Consider the following 21956-nt stretch of genomic DNA (forward strand, 5'->3'; position numbering starts at 1 on the left):
TATCTTCAAGTGGTTTTTTTTTTTTTTCAGCCAGGCACTGTTTACATCATATTTGGATAAGGGCTGTGGTGTCTACTGTTAAAACAAGAACCCGTCCAATCTGCTTTTTGTAGCTCTGGTTGCCAGTTTTATGTTGGTGAATTCGTTGCCTGTGGTTTTTCTTATGGCAGGAGAAAGTTTGTTTCTTAAAAGTGATGAACAGCAAATGACAATATCTAGGCTCCAGAAGCATGTCTCACTCTAAATTCTTGTTGTGTTGATGGGTGTGGGGAGGGAGACAAGGAGCTTAACTTTTATTCTTTACTGAATAGTTATGTTTAAGGAAAGCAATATTGCACTTGATATTTATATATGATGGCAAGAAAATGCCATCTCTGTAAGCAGTGTTTGTCCAAGTTTTAGGATTCCCATATATCAAATCAGTTCTTTGTGGATAACTACGAAAGGCATTTGGATTTCCAGATCTCTCATTTTCCTAGTGCATTGAAAAGTCTTTGAGGAGAGCTTCCATACCCTTAGTCTAGATTGATCTTTCCTCTAGGATCAGAGAAAAGTACTTAAAGAGGACCTCAGAGAATCCTTAGAAAATGTGAACCGAGAAGGAAAGATACAAGCAGACAGTAGCCATGGTCAGGAGAAGCTGCTGTGTGGGTGATGGGGAGCTGCAGACAGGCAGTTCAGGGGTCCCCATTCTTGTCACTTCCACCTGGAGGTATGAGTCTCGTCTCAGTCAGCTCAGGCTGCCACAGCAAAGAGCCACAGGCCACATGGCTTTTCAACAATGTTGTTTATTTTCTCAGTGCTCTAGAGGCCAAACGTCCAAGATGAAGGTGCCAGAGTTGGTTTCTCCTTAAGCTTCTCTTTTTGGCTTGTAGATGGCCACCTTTTCCCTCTGCCCTCACCTGGTCTAGTCTCTGTGCATATACACCCCTAGTGACTTTTCATCTTTTTTTAGCGGGGGAACCTCACTGTGTCGCCCAGGCTGGAGTGCAATGGTACAATCATAGCTTATTGCAGCCTTGACCTCCTGTGCTCAAGGAATCCTCCTGCCTCAGCCTTCTCAGCCTCCTCAGTAGTGCCCCACTGTGCCCAGCTAGATTTTAATTTTTTTGTAGAGATGAGGATCTCACTGTGCTGCCCAGTCTGGTCTTAAACTCCTGAGCTCCAGCAATCCTCCTACCTTGGCCTCCCAAAGTGCTGAGATTATAAGGGCTAACCTCCACACTCAGCCTTTCATCTCCTTACAAGGTCACCAGTCCTATTGGATTAGGGCCCCACCCTTCTGACCTCATTTAATTACCACATTGAAAGCCCCATCTTCAATTACAGTCCTATCGAGGGTTATGAACATACGAATTTGGGGAGGACACAGTTCAATCCATAATAAGAATGAAGGCCTCCTATGTGAGGCCCCTCAGTTACCACTTTTGGGAGGAGATTTAACTGGAGAAATGCCTTTTATGATTCCTAATATGCAAATAGACTGCAGTTTTCCAAAGACCTCAGTCTAATAAGAAATAGAGACGTTTATGAAGGACTGTTGATTCCCGCGTGCATTCTCCTTGCAGTGTGATTTCATCCACTACCTACCGCTCCATCAAGACTAGAGGCCATGGGGAATTGCAGTGCGGGTGTGCATGTTCAGAAAGGACTCAGCTTACGGCTTTGGAAAAAGGAACTGAAGCCATGGAGGCGGGTGCGGTGGGGAAGGGGGGAGGCTGGAGAGCAGGTGGAAGCAAGTTTTAGTTCCTGGAGCCATCTTTCACCATCCCAACCTAGAGAAGAGGAGTGGCTGGTTACCCTCATGGGCACAGTATGGTAAGCGGCACTACCATTTTACGTTGCTTCCTTTACGCTTGAGAAATACAGCAGCCTTTTCCTTTAACTGTCACTGATCCCCTGAGACCCATTACTTTCTGTTTACACTGAAGCCACGTGCTGCCAGTGTCTGCAAGGCTGGGAGTCTTCACTCAGTTTCCAGGTCCCAGTCATACAGTCACTCTGCATTTTGTGTGTGTGTGTGTGTGTGTGTGTGTGTGTGTGTGTTTGTTGTTGTTGTTGTCTTTTTTTCGCCTTATAAAACCCATTGTGTTTCTCTCCATTTAAATGTGACCTTGCCTACCTCTCACCATTCTGCGCAGATGCCATTTATGAATAATGGAAATCGTCCCCATTTCAGCAATATGATACACAGCCTTGACAAAGATACCGTTTCAGTGTTCTGAATTTACATGGTTTTCAAGGCAGGATTATGGTCCCATATGCACTCACATTTTTCAAAAATGAAATACGGTATCAACAGGAAAGTACCCGTTAAACTTCACTAACCTCATTTCGAGAGCCAGCCCGTTAGGTATGTACCCTGCCCACTCATCTTTGGTATGAAGTTGTATATAACAAAATGAGGGTGTGTTAAATGGGGTGTCTTTGTGGAAGTGGATTCTGGTTTAGCACTGTTAGGACATATTTTTTTGCACACTAGTAAGCATTTCTTATAAATATCTCTGTGAGAAATAACAGAAATGACATGGAAAATCACGCATGGTATGCTTTGTCGTCAGAAAATGAAGTTGCTGCCTTGCCTTTGGAATACGCTGTACAGAATAGATCTGAATCATCATCGGGTCTTACCATTGCTTTCCCCCGCTTTTTCTAGATACAGAGGCAAAACCTACAGGGCTGTGGTCAAAATCGTACGGACATCGGACCAGGTCGCGAATTTCTGCCGCCGAGTCTGTGCCAAGCTAGAGTGCTGTCCGAATTTGTTTAGTCCGGTGCTAGTGTCTGAACACTGCCCGGAGAACTGCTCCATTCATACCAAAACCAAGTACAGTAAGTACAAATGATGAAAAAAGAATCGCATGGTGCCAGGGGCCTGAGCTGGGCTGGAAGGGATTTGGGTTTGGTATCATTTGTGTTCTTCCTTTTGAACCTTTCGACTAGTCTTCCATAGGAATTGCTGTGGAAGGATGTTTAAAGATTTGCTGTAGGTTTTTAGACTGACATACGGAGGGGCTGGGATGATTTAAAACAGGATGAATTTCCACTGGTAGGCCTTGGAAAAGAAAAGAAACCGTGTGTACCGTCCTGGGTTTCAGTGCATCGATTGACTCTACAGCTCCATGGATGGCGGGAAAGCACAATAAACTTGATCACAGTGACAGTGACCTGGATGGCTTTCTCAGTCCTTACTCTGGGAAAGTATAATGACCCTTTCATTGCCCTACTTCATACGGATGCCACACCCTCGTCATAATCGGCTTCTCATGTTTAGATGCCTTCCTCAGCACCCCCACCAAGGAGAGCCATGGAGGGCTCAGAATCCACCACCACTTTCTTTGCTGCCTCTGTCCCAGGACACACGGTGCAGGACTCAGAGCTGTCCCCACTCCGACACCTTCAGCTCTTGCCTCTTCATCCCCAGTCCCATTCAAGGATCTCTGGCTTCAGGCAACCACCTCCCCCAAGCCCTGCCCTTCTCCCCTTCTGATGATCTTCTCCATTCACGGTAGCCACTCCCAGACACCTCCACCTCCTGTGCCCGAGCCCGGATCTCTCCCTCTGACCTGCAGTTCTGAGTTTCCTGCGTCTCCCCTCAGTTCTCTCTAATGCAAGGGGCAGTGACCTGGAAGTTGGCTCTGCCAGCCACATTCCAGCCAGCTGGGGTGTGACAAGGGCCTGGCCATGTGGCTAGTGCTCTGTGAGCCACGGTCATTTATGATGTTTGTCAACATGGGTGCTGGAACCAGAAATCTGAATGCACTTGAAACACTGTTCACAGTGTTAGCTTCTTTGTATTTTATCTACCTATCAGGGTATTTTGACACACACACAACACACAGTCTCTCCTTCCCACTTCGCCTTCTGATGGAGATCAGCTGCACCCTCACTGATCACACAGAGCCCCCAATATTTGGCGCACAGGGCTCTCAGGCAGGGCCTGCACGTACGTCGGCCCAGCACGTCATCTGATTCCAGAAGAGCTTGTTTCTGCATCCCCTCACCTTTTTCCAGGGGAGGGATTCACTGGGAAACAGCAGCCCCCGAGTAAGAAAGGTCTGACCGAGGGCTCACCTTTGCCATGCATGGTGCATACTTACCTACCGGGAATAGCTGGGAAGGAGCAGGGTCCCACGCCTCCCATTCAGCACTGCTGAAATCAACTCAGAGCTGTCTCTGGGTCTCATAGAGTAAAACTCCTAAATCCCCAGATCCTTTGGGTTGTTTTATAATGAACGTTACTACAGACCGAACTCAGGCTCCAGTGGGAGGAGGACAGAATGATATTTTGGTGGAGTCAAGCGCTGGAAAAGCAAGGGTCACCCAGTCTCATTCTAAGGCTCTAAACACATACTGACCTTTGGCTGCATTCCCTAAAACCAATTCTCATCCCCAGTCACTGGCTTCTAAAAAGCCAGCCTGCCCCAGCCCTGTTGAACCTGCCTGGGGTTTGAGTGGAGACAGAGGCTTGCTCATTTGCCCTGTACCTGGAGATGGCCACAGAGCAGTGCTCTCCCACAGCAGCTCATTCCTGCTCACTGCGGAACACGGTCCCTGCAGAACTGAACACGGGACATTGTTCCAAGGCCTCCCGCCAGCTGCTCCTCTCAAGAGGTTGATGAGAACAGGCTGGGCTCCCCGGAGCAGGTGTGCTTCCTGGGAGTTACGGGACTCCTGCTGTGTGGCTTCTCGATGGTTTTTCCAAATGCCGTGCTGTGATCAAATGCAGGGGAGGGGGTGAGACAGAGGGTTTTAGGCCAAAGGAAACCTATGCTTGTTAGTCCTGATGGCCTCATTTTGTGCATAAGGAAATTGGGGTGCAGAAAGGATGAAGCCCATGGCCCAGCACTGTGAAGATGCGCTGAAATCATGCTTCCTGCAGACGGCCGCTGCAGAGTGGAGGCTGTGCATTCGCCGTTTTCTTTTTTTTTCTTTTTCATGCTTTAATTTCTGGGGTGCGTGTGCAGAACGTGCAGGTTTGTGACATAGGTATACACATGCCATAGTGGTTTGCTGCATCCATCACCCCGTCATCTACATTAGGTATTTCTCCGAATGCTGTCCCTCCCCAATCCCCCCATCCCCTGATATCCCTCCCCTCAACCTCCACCCTTTGCAGGGACATGGATAAAGCTGGAAACCATCATTCTCAACAAACTGACACAAGAACAGGAAACCAGACACTACATGTTCTCACCCATAAGTGGGTGTTGAACACGGAGAACACATGGGCACAGCCAGGGGAGCATCACTCACCAGGGCATTGCCATTTTCTTTTGGCCCACCCGTCCATGAATAAAGGTTCCTTGGCTGCATTCCGTGACTGTGGCTCATGGGTGTCACATAGTGGGACAGCTGAGCCTTTAGTTAATGAGTAGGCGTCTGGGCCATAATTGAATGCTGGGTCCTTAGTGGTGGTTTTCATTAGTTGATGACACATTTAGTTTCTTTAAAACATTAATCATTACTAAAGTTCAATAATTTTTTTGAATTAAGATATATACCTGTGTCTCTGCTATAGAATTCAGTAGTAACCTGAGTCCCACCAAATGAGAAGGGACTGAAGTACGCAATGATGTAATAGAGAAGGAACTCTGAAAAGAGGAAAGGCACATGGTGAACTTGGCCCACGTGTTCAGGATCATGGCTTGTCTTGGTCAGATCAAGAGCTGGGGGAGTCCCTCATGCCAAGACCACGCCAGCAGATGTTCACCCAGTGCTTGTTGACTGACTGCTCAAGATTCAGACTTGGGAGCAGGTGTCAGAACGTGCCAGAGGATGTCATAGCCACCACTCTCTGCAGTGTCTGGGGCCCGGACAGGGAGCGGATAAACTCCCGTGAGAACTGTGGACACCTTTGTCTCTTTCACCTTCTGCAGAAGTGCGCTCTGGCTATTGCAATAAAATACCACAGACTCGGAGCTCTAACTGCAGATGCTTACTTCACACAGTCCTGGAGGCTGGACGTCCAAGATCAGGGTGTCGGCAGCTTTGGTTTCTGATGAGATCCTTCCTGGGCCTGAAGGTGGCCACCTGCTCCCCGTGTCCTCGTGGGGCCTCTCTTCTGGGTCGTGTGTTCTTGGTGTCTCTCCCCGACGCCAGGCTCCACTTTTATGACCTCATTAATGTCACTGACCTCCAGATACAGTTACTTAGGGGGTTCAGGCTTCAACACTGGGGAGGGGCCAAATTCAGCCCAAATACCTTCCTGACCTGAAGCACCTGGGCAGCGCTTCTTTTTATTTATTTTTTTTGAGACAGAGTCTTGCTCTGTCGCCCAGCTTGAAGTGCAGTGGCACCATCTTGGTTTCTTGATTGACTGCAGCCTCTGCCTCCCGGGTTCAAGTGATTCTCCTGCCTCAGCTTCCTGAGTAGCTGGGATTACAGGTGTGTGCCACCACACCTGACTAATTTTTGTATTTTTAGTAGAAATGGATTTCACTTCTCCCCGTGTTGATGTTTTCTCAGAATGACTTCCTAAGGTACAGAGATACCAGATGAAAGAATGGTCTCCCTCCTTCCTCTCTCCCTCTCTCTGTTCATGTCTGTGTGTGTGTGGATAGCCTTCAAAAGTTTCTTATCTTCCTTCCTACAGCCTATTACTATGGAAAGAGAAAGAAGATCTCCAAGCCCCCCATCGGAGAAAGCAACCCCGACAGCGGACACCCCAAACCCACCAGGCGGAGGAAGCGACGGAAATCCATTTTTGTGCAGAAGAAACGGAGGTCTTCTGCCGTGGACTTCACAGCAGGCTCGGGGGAGGTAGGTACTGCCCAGGCGCCCTCCAGCCTGTGGCTCTGCCGTCTGGCCCTGACCGGCAGGTGTGGCAGCTTCACAGCAGAGGTGGCTCTGGACATTGTGGCAGGGTGGTCAGAAACACCAAAGAAGACACCCCCTCCTCCTTACTTACTGGAAACGAATGTAGCATGTCCAGCTGCTTTGGCTGGGAAGGGGCCTCGTAGGGCCCATGGGTGGGACCATCAGCTCCAGTTTAGAGGCTACCCGGGACAGGGCTTTTAAGGGGTCTGCACTGGGCCCAGGGTCTGACTGCAGGACCCAGTGGCCTGACCACGGGGACCCCTTGCCACCAGCCCCTTAAATGCCTTTTTCTTCTCAGGAAAGTGAGGAAGAGGACGCGGACGCCATGGACGACGACACCGCCAGTGAGGAGACCGGCTCCGAGCTCCGGGATGACCAGACGGACACATCGTCAGCGGAGGCGCCCTCGGCCCGGCCCCGGAGGGCCGTCACCCTGCGGAGCGGCTCAGAGCCCCCACGCCTGCCACCCCCGGAGAGGACACGAAGGGGCCGCAGGGCACCGGCCGCCTCCTCTGCAGAGGAAGGGGAGAAGTGCCCGCCAGCCAAGCCCGAGGGGACAGAGGTGACGCCCGGGCATGGGGGCAGAGGGGTTCCTGCTGGGTCTGAAGAAGCACACATGTTACAGTTCAGGGACACGATGCCGGGAAACCTGTTTAAAATGCCTCCAGTGGCAGCACCTGCTCTAGCCCGTTCCCAAGTCAGGAACAGAGGCTGGCGCTTCACCTCTGGGTGCAGGGGCCTTTCACCATCAGAATGCAGCTCCCAGGGTGGAGGTAGCATCTCTTTCCCGGACAGCTTTAGTGACACCTGGGTGCTTGTCAGGAGGAAGGCACAGTCCTTGGGTTCCTCTGGACTCCTGGTTTCCAGAACCTCCTTCCTTGCATCTCCCGTAACTGCCCTGTGTCAGCTCCCATGTCCCCTCTACAGTACACCTCTGTGATGTTTTAAAGTATTTAATCATGTTTTAGGTCTCCCCTAGCCCAGTGGGTGGTGTGAGATCAGCAGAAAGGGTCACTGGCACCATTACAGAAACATCGCGTGAACTCTCTCGTGCCTTCTTGGACGTGCCTCTTGTATTTCTCGGCTTTTCTCTAAGCAGAGACACTTTGTTCCTAAGCAGCCGCAAGGTTTCCTGAACTAGGCAGGCAGAGCCACTGTCCCTGTGCCTGCCTTCTTCCCTCTGAAGGCACATGAGACATCGCAGGGGACATCATCACAGAGTGAAGAATTTTCCCAGGAACTGAGAGTGTGGGTAGTTTGTTCAGGTGCCCAGTGAGGGAGGAAAGGGAGGCAGTTGCTCCTGGCCAGGAGCGACGGAGCCTGGGGAGTGCTGAGAGGACCCAGCCAATGGTCTGTGCCTCAGCTGAGCTCCTCCTGCTCTTTCTCTGCAGGACACAAAACAGGAGGAGGAGGAGAGACTGGTTCTGGAGAGCAACCCGTTGGAGTGGACGGTCACCGACGTGGTGAGGTTCATTAAGCTGACGGACTGTGCCCCCTTGGCCAAGATATTTCAGGAGCAGGTACAGTGGCTTGCCGTGTGTCAATGGTTTGATGTACTGAGACTCTGGATCTGAAATGAACCACCTGTCCCAGCCAGCTTCCTCGTGACACCTGCGTGGGGGTTCCTTGGCGCTGCTGGGCAGGTAGCGAGACCCGGCTCCTTCCGAGGTCCCTTCTGAGGGCCTCCTGGCAGGGAAGAGAGAGAGAGAGCCTCATTCTTGCTCCTCACTCACCTCACCAGTACCACAGCAGGGGGCGGAGGGTGACTCTCCCAGCTGTAGTCACCCTCAGCAGAGACAGGAGGTGCCTGCTGCTATCAGATGAGGGGTGCGAGTCAACGTTCCCCCTGCCATCTCTTCCAACCCTACAATGGGGGCTCTTTACCACCACGCAGGAGTGGGAGTCCCAGTTCCCTGCTGCCTGGCCCTTTCAGATGCCACCTCGGTGGTGGGATGGGGTGCCCAGTTGCCCCCTGGCCAGGCTGGAAGTCAGGGCGGCTCACTCTGCCTTGGCTGCCGTCTGTGGGGCCCGGCCAGCCCTCCCTACGATGTCCGGGTGCAGAAGAGATGCTGCCATCTAACAGCTGTTTGTCTTGCTGGGCCACCCCTTGGCCAGCCCTTTGTCTGGAGAGAGCCGGCTTTGGTTCAGCCCCCTGTTGGTGCCTTTTGGCAAATGTAGGTTGCAGCTTCTTCAGCTCCAAGTCTCAGGTGCGTGCAGCTCACACACAAACAACAAAAACAACCCGAGAGCTCAGCACGTGCCATCAGCTGGGGTCCCAGGCCCCTGACTGGCCTGCTGTCCTCTCTTCTTCCAGAGGCTTCTGTTTGTAGATTCCTGTCTAATGCCCACAGATCTTACTTACGCCTAGTGGGAGCAGGAGGGAATGGGGTGTCTACCTGGCCTGCCCGGAGTGGAAGCCCACCGACCAGTGTGTTGTTTTGAATGCCGCTTTCATCATCGTTTTCTTACCTTCCTCTACATGAAATATTCTCTTCTTTCTACATAAAGTTTTCTCGTCTTTCTTTTATTATTATTATTATTTTTTAATTCTATTTTATGTTCTGGGGTACATATGCAGATTGTGCAGGATTGTTATACAGGTGTACACATGCCATGGTGGTTTGCTGCATCCATCCCTCCGTCATCTGCATTAGGTATTTCTCCTAATGTTATCCTTCCCCAATCCCCCCACCCTCTTCTATGCGTCCCCCAGCCACCCCAACCCCATGTGTCCATGTGTTCTTATTGTTCAACATCCACTTACGAGTGAGAACATGCAGTGTTTGGTTTTGTGTTCTTGTGTCAGTTTGCTGAGAATGATGGTTTCCAGCTTCATCCATGTCCCTGCAAAGGACCTGAACTCACCCTTTATTATAGCTGCATAGTATTCCATGGTGTATATGTGCCATGTTTTCTTTAAGCCTGCATAGCCAAGACAATCATAAGCAAAACGAAACAAAACAAAACAAAAACAAAGGTGGAGGCATTGTGCTACCTGGCTTCAAACTATACTACAAGGCTACAGTAATCAAAGCAGCATAGTGCTGGTACCAAAACAGAGATACAGACCAATGGAACAGAACAGAGGCCTCAGAAATTTTCTCTTCTTTCTACATAAAATATTTTTAAGACCATAGTATGGTGATGGACAAACACAATAATGTTAATTTCTACCTTAAAGGAATCTATAGTCCAGCAGATGAAATGAGTATAGTTAGCTGAAACATAAGATATATGATGATGTGTCCTAAGGAAAAAGAGAGGGTTTTTACTTACATTTTCCCTGAAATTAATATAAAAACAAGTTGCCACTCTCTTTGCACATACCACCTTGCATCCTGCTTCACTGGCTTTGCAGAAAATACAAGACTCTTGCTCTACTCTGTGCTTAATTTGTTGAAGTTTCTTGCATTGTTCTGGTGTAAATATCTGTGTTTGAAGACCTCATGTTAAAAAAAATACTGTTTTTCATATAATAAACTTAAAGATAGCTTTATTCAGTGTCTTTTTCGGTCATACAAACCAGTAATCTAGAAAGAGGATATTTCTAGCATTAAATCAGGAAGCATAAAAGACATGTGACTCACCGCATACCCAGGAGATTTCCCAGCTTTCCTCCCAAATTCATGCAGCAATGAACTGAAAAAAGCAAATTGCTATGGTCCCCAGCGCCACCCAAAGAGAGTAGTTCTTGTCATTCAAAGTTCTTTCCCCTGCATCCCAAGAAGTCCAAGCGATGAAGTAGTTTATCCTATTGATGACCACTAGAACCTTCCACAGACACCCACTAAGTTCATGCTGAAAGAATGATTAGGCCGGGAATGGTGGCTCAGGCCTGTAATCCCAACACTTTGGGAGGCTGAGGCAGGCAGATCACTTGAGGTCAGGAGTTCAAGACCAGCCTGGCTAACGTGGTAAAACCCCGTCTCTGCTAAAAAGAAAAAAAAAAAAATACAAAAATTAGCCAGGCATGATGGTGGGCGCCTGTAATCCCAGCTACTTGAGAGGCTGTTGCAGGAGAATCTCTTGAAAACCTGGGAGGCGGAGGTTGCAGTGAGCCAAGATCGTGCCACTGCACTCCAGCCTGGGTGACAGAGCAAGATTCCATCTCAAAAACAAAAAAAAGAGTGATTGGAAGCAGAGGGAGTCACCTCCTGACCTTCTGATGTTGGCTGCCCTTCCTGTCTAGGCAACTCTGAAAAGCAACCAGGGAGAGACTTCCTTACAACTAAAGAAACTGGGTGATGAGCTTGTCCCTTCAGAGAACACACAAACAGGAAAGAAAGACAATTCTAAGAAATGCAAGGACTTAGGTGATCGGGGGCTCATTGATAAGCCATATCTCCATCTTGAAAACAAAAATAAAGCACTAGATTGAAATCCTGTGTAAAGTGTTGGCCAATGCAGTACTTTTCCTGTCTGGTGTTTATTGACAGTGGTGCTGCAGTGAGAAAAGCATTGTATTCAAATACATGACAAGTGCGGATCACACGGGTTTGGTTGTGTATATGTTGCTCCCTTTGTGCATTCAACATATACAGATTCAGTCCCTGTAAGGTACCTTCTGATAGCTAAAGATACGAGGTATGGCATTCTGTGTTAGTCTAATGTTTTGTTTTTATGTTTAGGCTCAAATGCTTAGTTTTAACAAAACAAAAAAGAAGTTTAATTAGGCCGGAATGAAGAGCAGATTTCTCATTTCTGGATTCCAGGTTTGGTATGAGGGCTTACACCTTGAAATGTTAATAGCTCCTGTGTCTGTCTACACTGTGTATACCTTCTTAGTAATAAGCAAGAAAGTCAAGCAAAGTTGGTTGGGGAAAAGTATTCAGTCTTCCTTTCTTGTATTTCTAAACCCGGTTGATAACACCAGAGAAAAGTTTCATGCCTTCCCTAAGCTCAGTCTTCAAGGAAATGGAACACCGCTGACACCATCCCCCTTGTAGAATCAAGTTGCTCTTATTTTGTTTATTTTTTGAGATGGAGTTTTGTTCTTTTTGCCCAGGGTGGAAAGCAATAGCACAATCTCAGCTCACTGCAACCTCTGCCTCCCGGGTTCAAGCGATTCTCCTGCGTCAGTCCCCAGAGTAGCTGGAATTTCACCACGGCCAGCTAGTTTTTGTATTTTTAGTAGAGACAGAGTTTAGCCCTGCTGCACTTCTAATATCAGTGAAAGCCTTGCCCTTCATCCCTACTTTTTTTTCTCATGAGAGAGAAACATAGGTAGGTGTTCACTGATCGTCGTCTCATTCCTGTCTGATTTCACATTTCACATTAGCAGGTTCACTAGTTGGAATAAAAAGCCATTGCCCACTGGGCTGTCTGAAGTACATGGCACTGGAGTCCTTTTCTGTCCCATCACACCTTTCATTACTAATTTTTAGTAATTTGTTCATCATCATTTAGCCCAAATACTCTGATTTGGTGAGGTCCCCAGCAGGTCACTGCAGGCATTGTCTGAGATTTTGGATGAGCTAGAAGGAACCCGGAGACTTTATTCACTGGCATGTGAATGAGATCACAGTGCACAGAATGGTCATTGCTCTCTTTCACACATGCCCTGAATGTTATAAATGCATAGATTATTGTAATCACTAGGAGCATTTGCAAAAATTATAAACTCCCCATTACCAGCATCTATACCTTTTATTTCTGAAATGTTATGGCAACCATTTAAAAGTTCTATACTCCATCATTTAATGCTGCAAACCTGTACATTACACAGTAAAAAGCCACTCATCCATAACTAAGAACACACAAAACTCTAAAAATTTTACCCATTCATTCAGCTTTCATCAGTCAGTGGCAGGATGATGAGTAGACTGTCCAAATGATCAATTGAACTTAATGAAAAAAATCTCAGGGTAGTTTATAGCTTAGTCCAAATTAAGCTGCCCTTACTTGACTTCTCTAGACCTGAATACCTCCATTAGGAACTACCAAGTCCTCACTTGAATGCTCTATCAAAACAGATTTAATTTTGTCCTCTGCTAAGCATGTTGTATATCTCATCATATTTCATTTCTTTACAATTAGTCCATTTATGGTGATTCTGTATTTAACATTAAAAGTGATCTGCCAGCAACTCTCAGTTATATAGGAATTTTTATATGTTTATAAAAATTAAACCATCTGTGAGCTATGCTGTTATCTAAATAATCCTTGAAAGAGAAAATAGCCTTCCAAATGAAGTGGCTTTCTGGGCTTGTCATGATTTTACTTTAGATATCTCCCCAGTTTCCTGGAATTCTATGTTCCAGGGAACTACCTGTGTTCCTTCAGTCCCTTTTGGCCTTAATAATGGCCACTGGTCCCTGACATCTCAGTTGGAAGCCCTTTGGGTGCCCCTATTAGACTGTCCTGGTTGCCTGTCCTGTTTGAACCCTTAGCTCTGCATCCATATGTTAACATCCCTGTATCCTAATAGTCTATTAATTTGTCTGCCGCCCTTCAGATTCATGGGGTGTCCGGAGAGGGAACCTTTCCTTCGTTCACTGTGATGTTCCCCAGAAGCCAGCCAAGAGTCTGCCACTTAGTAGATGCTCAATAAATATTGGCAAGTAAATAAATGAGTGTGTGCACCTGCACTTTTAAATGTGGTACATCCATCGGCCACCTTCAGTGTAATTTTCTGTAGAGAAAGAGTTACATAAAGATTTTAGTGCTGATATTCAGTGGTGACTGAATCCCCATCGTGACTAAGTTAAAGATGTTAAAGACTGAGCTAGAGTTTTCCCTTCAAAGTTTAATGTCAGAAGCCGGGTGCGGTGGCTCAAGCCTGTAATCCCAGCACTTTGGGAGGCCGAGGCGGGTGGATCACGAGGTCAAGAGATCGAGACCATCCTGGTCAACATGGTGAAACCCCATCTCTACTAAAAATACAGAAAAATTAGCTGGGCATGGTGGTGCGTGCCTGTAATCCCAGCTACTCGGGAGGCTGAGGCAGGAGAATTGCCTGAACCCAGGAGACGGAGGTTGCGGTGAGCCGAGATCGGGCCATTGCACTCCAGCTTGGGTAACAAGAGCGAAACTCTGTCTCAAAAAAAAAATTTTAAAAAAAAGTTTAATGTCAGAAAACGACAGTTCTGATTCCAGTACTGTCTCTAACTACCTGTGTGATCATAGTCAGATTGGCTAGCTTTTCCAGACATTAATTTTCACCAAGAAAGTAAACTTCCTGGTGAAAGTAAAATAAGTTTTATTTCTATTCTATCCTGTTGTGTGGGTGTCAGTCATTGAACTTAATGGTTAAGCCACCTGTCCACGGTTTAACGACATCCGCAGAACAGAATAAAATAGAACATCAGCCCCCTGCCTACTTAAAATGTGTTTTTAAGAGACCCATGATACTTAGAAGACTTCAGTTGCCTATCCCTTTGCCCTCTCGGTCTGTTTTAATATGTGGATTTGGCTCTGAAAAATTGAATTGGCTAACAGGCCTCAAGCCAGTGGTCCCCTTGGTTTCTTTGTGACCTGGAGCCAAACACTATTTCACATTACCCCCTAATCCCCCTAGCTACAATCAGTAGCGTCTGAAAAGAGTAAAATAACATGTGCAGGCACTATAGAGAAAGGGAAAAATGATATCAACATAGCATGAAAATATGGTGACAGTTTTCTATAGTTTGTCTCCTGCCTTTAGTATGTGTACAAGACAGATCTGTTTACTTTGTGGTTTGATAAGGTCACCTTTGCGTCTTGGTTGAGCGTGGCTTCAAGTTGCTTACATCATAGCTAGTGCTCGTCTGTAATTTAAAAATAAAAAATGACATGCATATCGATACTTTCAAAGTTAATGTTTCATTTTTATTGCTGCAGTACTTATTAGGGAATATTGTTGCTTTTGAATCTGATCCGAAGATAAAGTATTCCTCCTCTTAACATTAGTCTTTTGAACCTGATCAGATGATGAATTATGCTTGCTTAGAAAATTAGTCTGCTCAAGACTACCATTTATACACATTTTGACTTTTTGCTTTAGATATTTTCAAGACAGCTAAATAAACCATTAGTTTAAGAAAATAAGCTGCCTGTGCGAAAGTCACTGATAGGTGTTGTCTGAGACATATGATCTTGTGCTGTTGCTTGGCTATTAATGTCCTTGGGGCTTCTGGCAGCGCTGGGTATAATTCTTCTGCAAGTGGCAGAAATTCCAGTATGCGGAGTTCACTTAATGCTCTCATCATACCACTGATCTTCATCATTGCCTGGGGCCTGCAATCTCTTAGAGCCTCAGTGACTCCCTCTGGACTATTAAGATCATCTTGGTAAATAGGAAGGAGGATTGCGGTTAAACTCAGCCGTCCAGTCAAATGACATCTACGTGAATAAACCAGATTACTATAGGAAGCAAGCTGCTGAAGAGACAGAGATGTCCAGTGGAAGGGTCTTAGAGCTTTGGAGTCTCTGTATGCTTCCTCCTGCAGGAAGCAAAGTCAACTGAACATTCATTGAATGAATTCCTTTATACCCTGTGTGTAGGTAGAAACGGGCTGAGCAGGATACAGTGGGAACAGATCTATGTACGAGGAACACCTTGCTCTGAACAGTGTGTGTCTGTAAATGGGGTGTGTGTGTGTGTGTGTGTGTGTGTGTGTGTGTGTGTATGTGTGTGTCTGTGTGGGTTTTCCTTTATGAAAAACTGTGCTGTGTCATTGGCATTATCTGTCTTGAGCATCTTCTCACTCATCCTGACAGTGAAATGGCAAACCTTGGCAGGGAGGTGAGGGAGCCTTGTCTTTTAGTAGAGATCCCTTTGCTTAGTGCTGAGATGAAGTCACAGCATAGCTTAGGGAGCACCTGGCCCAGCCTGGGGTGGAGGGTGAGTTGCTCTCCCAGCAAAGGACGATAAGCTTAGGAAGCAATTCCCTCAGCCGCCCTCCTCTTTCTACCCACTGGGATAGGTATGTGAATTTCAGAGTAGCCAGAATGCCCTCAGCCAAAAGCTCTTGTCTTTGTATTGTTGTTTTTGTTTTTGTTGTTTAGAGACCGTCCTGCTTTGTTGCCCAGGCTGGAATGCAGTGGTGTGATCACAGCTCACTGCTGCAACCTCAAACTCCTGGGCTCAGGTTATCCTCCCATCTCAGCCTTTGAGTAGGTGGAATCACAGGTTCGTGCCACCATGCCCAGCTAAATTTTTAATTTTTTGTAGAGACAGTATCTCATTGTATTGCCCAGGCTGGTCTCAAACTCCTGGTCTCAAGCAATCCTCCCTCCTCAACCTCCCGAAGTGCTGGAATTATAGGCATGAGCCACTGTGCCCAGTTGCAGAAAGATTTCAGTAACACAAAGATAAGACTGTCATCAAGCCAGGTTTGCCTGGATTGAATGAAACAAAGCGTCCTTTTCTCACATTTGGCCCCAGGGTGGAGCCTGCTGTGACAGGTGCATCCCCCCGTGCACGCTGCCCGGTCTCAACCTGCCTTTCTTTTCCTGCAGGACATTGACGGCCAAGCACTCCTGCTTCTGACCCTCCCAACGGTGCAGGAGTGCATGGAGCTGAAGCTCGGGCCTGCCATCAAGTTATGCCACCAGATTGAGAGAGTCAAAGTGGCTTTCTACGCCCAGTATGCCAACTGAGTCTGCCCTCGGGAGGTGGCCCATTATCGCTGGGATGTGGTGTTGGTAAAGGTTTCCAGGACTGAAACTTTGATTTCCAGGATATGTTGCATGGTACGGACACTGAGTATCACCAGAAAGCCAGAAGCCCAGGATCTCCTGCCTCTGCCAGCCTGTGAGCTGTTCCCATGTTTTCAAAGCACAGTGAGGCATGCAGAAGTCACTTCTGGAGAGCACCAGTAAAAGTAGTGCATCAGCCTTTCTTCACCCACATTTTGCCTTTCTCCCACCACAAACCAGGCAGCTCCCTTGGAGCCAGGTTTCTTAAAATGAGGCCTGCATTCTTTGAAAACGAAGAATGTCACCAAGGAAGAAACCTCACCCCATGCCATAGAGCTTCCTGTAATAAAACGGGCACATTTATCGACGCTGTTTCCTATGGATAGGCGTGTGACACTGGTCAAGTGGCACACACGGTTTCATCTTGGTGGCAACTCCTTTCTCTAACACAGCTGGCAGCGATGTCCTTATGAAAAGATGTGCTAAAGCTCTGTCCTCTGTTAGAGATGCCTCTTAGGAATACGGGGAGTGAAGGAGGCCAGTAGGCTTCTCTGTGCAACTGGATTATCTGTTTGTTTGTTGTGTTGTGTTTTTAGAGACAGAGTCATGCTCTGTCGCCCAGGCTGGAGTGCAGTGGCATGATCTCAGCTCAGTGCAACCTCTGCCTCCTGGGTTCAAGTGATTCTCCTGCCTCAGCCTCCCAAGTAGCTGGGATTACAGGCGCCCACCACCGTGCCCAGCTAATTTTTGTATTTTTCTTAGAGATGAGGTTTCACCATGTTGGCCAGGCTGGTCTCGAACTCCTGACGTCAAGTGATCTGCCCAGCTTGGCCTCCCAATGTTCTGGCATTACAGGCATGAGCCACTGTGCCTGGTCCAACTGGATGGCTATTGATTGAAACCTAGAATATCTGTAGAGACAAACTCTACCCAGTCTTTTCTAGACCCTCAACGATCTCCACTGTTGTGGTTTAATTGTAGCCGAATCAGGGAATGAGTCCTTTAGGCAAATGTTGGATTATATATCGAAGGAGAAGCTTAATTTCAGAGAGCAGAAAGGGAACGAGATGTGGGGGAAGCGTTCCATGAACCAGATACACCCCTTGAAAAGGATCACTGCAGCATCACCGAGCAGGAGTCCCTCTGAGTGTTCCTTCTGTCTTGTTCTGCCCCAGCTGGCCTCATATGCACCAGGCACAATGCAGCATGAGCACTGAATCTGGAGTCAGCCACTTGGCACCCGGGATTTGCTGAGAACTAACTCTGAGATCTTGGGTGACTTGTCACTCTGGACCTCGGTTCCTGTGAAGCGACAGGTGTGGACACTCAGAGTCTGGGGGCGAGCACGCTGTCTCCCGCTGGCATTCATCCTGCTCATGCAGGAAAGGAAGATCCGGATTGGCCAAAAACGACAAAAAGAAAGAGAAAGAAGTGGTCCCAGTCTAATTCTGCCTTTCCCGTAGCTCTTTCTGGCTTGGAGTTTGCTTGTGGAATTTCTTGGGCAGTTGTGTTAAATCTTCCAGGTCATGAGCAGGCGTATCTGTGGCTGTGGGAGTTGGCTGGCCTCTTGGACCAGAAGCCATCTCCGTATCCTCATGAGTGATTTGGGATCTCCATGCAGACCCCGTGGACTACAGGGTCCCGCTGTGGCGGCTGCCTAGATGCCTTTTTAAACTTATGCAAGGAAACCGAACCCTCCATGGTTCCTGAGCAGATGCCGGGAGCAGAGGCTTTGCAGCCTCCCTGCTTTTCCTCCGTAATCACCTTGAGCTCGTCCCTTGGACTAGAGTCTCCACAGTTGCAGTAAAATCCTGTGGTGGGCTAATGAGCTGCTTGCATTTCTATGACATTTTCAGATATGATTCTTGGTGGGATTTTTGGAAACTTTGATTGCCCAAGCTCACTTCTTCACATTCTGTAACGGTTCCAGATGAGAATGGAAAACAAATACTTTATGGATGAGGCTTTTTGGTCTCCCCTGCAGCCGATTTCTATAATCCAGTTTTAGAGTTTGGCTGGTGGATCTGCCTGGAGGCCTCGGATGGGAGGAGGGTGACATCTGTGCCCGGACAGAGACATCTCTGGGATCTGTGGTTGGCTTGCGTCGGGCAGCTCTCCTTCTAAGCTCAAGTTCTGACCTCTCCGCCCTTCTCCATCCACCCCTGCCTTCTCAGCCACATGCTTTGGCCTTAAACGCTCAGTCTTGTGGAGTTAAACCCTGTCAGATGATTGGAAGGGACATCGATTTCCAGACTTTGGCATTCTGCCCGCGCTGACTCCTTGATCCTTCACCGTGGCCTTTTCAAGCTGAGCTGTTTCTGTTGTATTTGAGACAAGGATGAGGGAACGTGGTGGCCACAACAGAACAGGGACTTGCAGAACAAATGCCACTTCCGTCTCCCTTCTCAGCGGTGGCACGGAGAGGAGGTGCTGCATTGGAGGGAGGAGATCCTCTGGGTGGGGGTCTCCGGAGCCCACCCAGAGAGCTGGAATGTGACCCACCAGGAGCCCAAGAAGGACGCAGCCAGTGTCTCTGGGGAAAGTGTTTGCTTCCCATGGGGCCAAGTGCCCAAGACTCTCCATGTCTTTCACCTCGACAGTTAACTTCAGTGCTTCTCTGTGCAGTCGCAGTCACCATGGGTGCCCACTGTGTGTGCGCGTGCCAGGGAGGAGACGGCTGTGGCGACGGCACGGGAGGGCACAGCCTGGCATCACCATGACGGTTGTCTCTATGCCATCTCTCCAGTCCTTGAGGAGAGCCCAGAAAGATTTTAGGAGCGAGGAGGTGCTTATGCTCCAGGTGTTGCCAGTGTCCTTCTGAGCTTGGATTCTCGGGGAATTTCAGTCACGGTGAGTGGACTTCACATCAGCAGCAATTCTGGTACAGAACTGTAATGTGTTCTCACGTCTCTGTAGGATTCACCTCTCACCAGCGTCTGTCTTAAAGATAGGGCCAATTTCATGGAGCATTTTTCTCTGTGTGTCCTTGTTGCTTTTGGCAGAAAAAGTAGATTTGACATGTGTGTCCCAATGCCACCGTAGCCCCTAGGCCAAAAATGTCATGGTCTAAACACCAAGAAGTGATTCCTCGCATTCCTTCCCTGGATGGTATGATTTCTTCGCCGTCTTTCCTTGATGACCCTTTGGGACCAAAGTCCTCTCCTTAGTGCACTCACATCCTGTGGAATGCCATGGGAACTGACCCAGCAGCCTCTTCCATCTGCGCCATGTCAAAACCCTGAGAAAGAGACGCCACCTCCGCTTGAATCACGACAGCTCGTCTCTCAGTCTCGCCCTGAGCTAATGGAGCTTGTTTCAGCTCCTCGCTTCTTGACTGCTTTTGTACTATGTTGAAAAAAATCCTGTCCACAAAATCCCACACCTAACAACTAGAAAAGGAACAGGGTACTGCTGGCATCACAGAACTCCTTTGCCTTTCAGAACGAAAGCAAAACACCGTAACGTCACCACAGAGCTTCACAGTGTGGGGAACTCAGCCTTCGCTTTTAAAATTAGAGTCATTGGATCCAAGTTTGAGTCAGACACAGTATTTGAGCTGCGCCGCTTCTGGGTTCTCCCACCTTATTTGATCACATTCTAAAGATTATTTCCTGTGTTTACTTTGATTTGTTCCTCAGTACGTTAAAATCACCTGCACCTTGAACGCTCCTCCTGTGACCTTTACTGCCCTCTCTAGAGTTGACTTTGATCAGCCTTTTGAAGATGGGTGTCGTTTCCCTAATTTATCTCACAGGATTTTGAGCATTGTGTTCGGCAAGTTCCGAGATTTGCCTTCTATCTTAACGCCAAACACCCCTTTCTAAGAGCTGTCCCCCCTCAGTTTTAGAAGCACTCGGGGTTTTCACACTTATTTTATAGGACACCCATTTATATTTATTTCTGTATATAGAACTAAAAAAAACCCAGTAGTGTTAAAAATCTTTGTTGTGGTTTGAGCATCTTCGCTGCTTTTGGATTAAGGTGGTGAATCAAGGCGCCACTTCCTCCCTTTTCTGTCTTTAGAAAGCTGTGATCGCGCGTGCAATTATTTGAAAGGAAACGTAGTAAATTAAGAAACCTGTAGCTGTTAAGGAAGAAAGTGTTGGCGAGATATCCATACTGCTCATATCTCGTTGGTGCAATAATTAAATAGCAAGGGAAATCCGTATTGGCAACCATTAGAATTTAATAATTCACTTTTTTTGTTTGTTTATTGCTCTTTTCTGTTCAAGGGTTTTCTGGAAATTACTTTCTTTCACGTGGTTGAATTCTTAAGTTGACTAATTCTCATAGCTCTTATCACTAGAAGGGTTTACAGATACCCCAAACATACTATGATAAAATCAAATTGTGCTACTTTTGACCCATGTGATTTACCTAAAAATTATAATTGCTGACATAGAGTGCTGCCTTGAATTTTGATTCAGAACCTCTCTAGTTGAAATGATAAATAACAACTCAAACAATTCCATATTGTTTGAGGAAGGGGCCATAATCCTTCTGTGCTGTTGGCGTTAAGTAATAAGAACTTGGTCCCAGTGAGTATGAAAGTTGTGCCGCCAACCAAGGCAGAGCAGGGCTTTTTGTGTGGCTGAAGAGATGTGCTAGCAAAAAAAAATGAATATTCTAGAACAATTGTTGGCCAAAAATCACCTTAGGATAAAAAAAATTGAGGATAATTTTTTAAATGACAGAAAAAATAATCATCTCACTTGTTCGAAACAGGAACTAGCACGATCTCTGGAAGCATAAACTATCCCTCGTCGTGAATGTTGAAAGCCCTTTCACTGTTTTGCATTCTAGTTTCAATAGTTTGTATTGAAGTTGGATTCCTATTTTGTGTATGTTTTGGTGCATAAAAGGGAAAAATTGGTGTCATTACTTTCGAAATTTGCAGGACAAAGGGCATGCTGTTGGTTTGCTGTAAGATTGTATTCTGTATATATGTTTTCATGTAAATAAATGAAAATCTATATCAGAGTTATATTTTAATTTCTATTCTAAATGGAGAAAAACCCTTTTTACTTGAAAAAAAACTTGTAAGCCACATTGTTAATAAAGTAAACATAAATTCTATGGTAGTGTTTCGGTTTTTATGTTGAATGTTATTCAATATTATCTTTAGCGTCTGCATTAGTTATTTTGTTCTGAAGTTTTTGTTTTCTTCTTGCCACACACTGAAGCCTTATTTCTAGGTTGTTAATGACCGCGGCTCTCAAAGTCCTGTGTGACCTCTCAGAATCGCCTCTAGCTCCAGAATGGAACTTTCCGATCAAGGAACTTGTATTTATTCTTTTGTGTTGTTAAAACATGCTTGTGTATCCTCACGCAACCTATAGCCCTCCCACTTTCTTTTTTATTATTATCATACTTAAAGTTCTGGGGTACATGTGCAGATCATGTAGGTTTGTTACGTAAGTGTACATGTGCCATGGTGGTTTGCTGCATTCATCCTCTGTCATCTACATTAGGGATTTCTCCTAATGTTATCCATCCCCAGTACCCCCACCCCCTGCTAT

General features: G+C 46.9%; 1 protein-coding gene across 9 annotated transcripts in view; it reads left to right on the plus strand.

Annotated features, from left to right (window-relative positions):
• Positions 1-21513, plus strand: part of SFMBT2 (Scm like with four mbt domains 2) — a 297168-nt gene extending 275655 nt beyond the window's left edge. For all 9 annotated transcript variants that reach the window (XM_074405073.1, XM_074405075.1, XM_074405074.1 and 6 more), the window contains 5 exons: positions 2657-2832; positions 6596-6762; positions 7118-7381; positions 8211-8339; positions 16258-21513. In XM_074405073.1, the coding sequence (XP_074261174.1) occupies positions 2657-2832; positions 6596-6762; positions 7118-7381; positions 8211-8339; positions 16258-16398 (877 nt within the window). In that variant the 3' untranslated portion in view covers positions 16399-21513. The remainder of the gene's footprint in view (positions 1-2656; positions 2833-6595; positions 6763-7117; positions 7382-8210; positions 8340-16257) is intronic.
• The last annotated feature ends 443 nt before the right edge of the window (positions 21514-21956 follow it).

Source organism: Saimiri boliviensis, chromosome 8 (assembly GCF_048565385.1).
Source record: "Saimiri boliviensis isolate mSaiBol1 chromosome 8, mSaiBol1.pri, whole genome shotgun sequence".
Lineage (NCBI taxonomy): Eukaryota > Metazoa > Chordata > Mammalia > Primates > Cebidae > Saimiri > Saimiri boliviensis.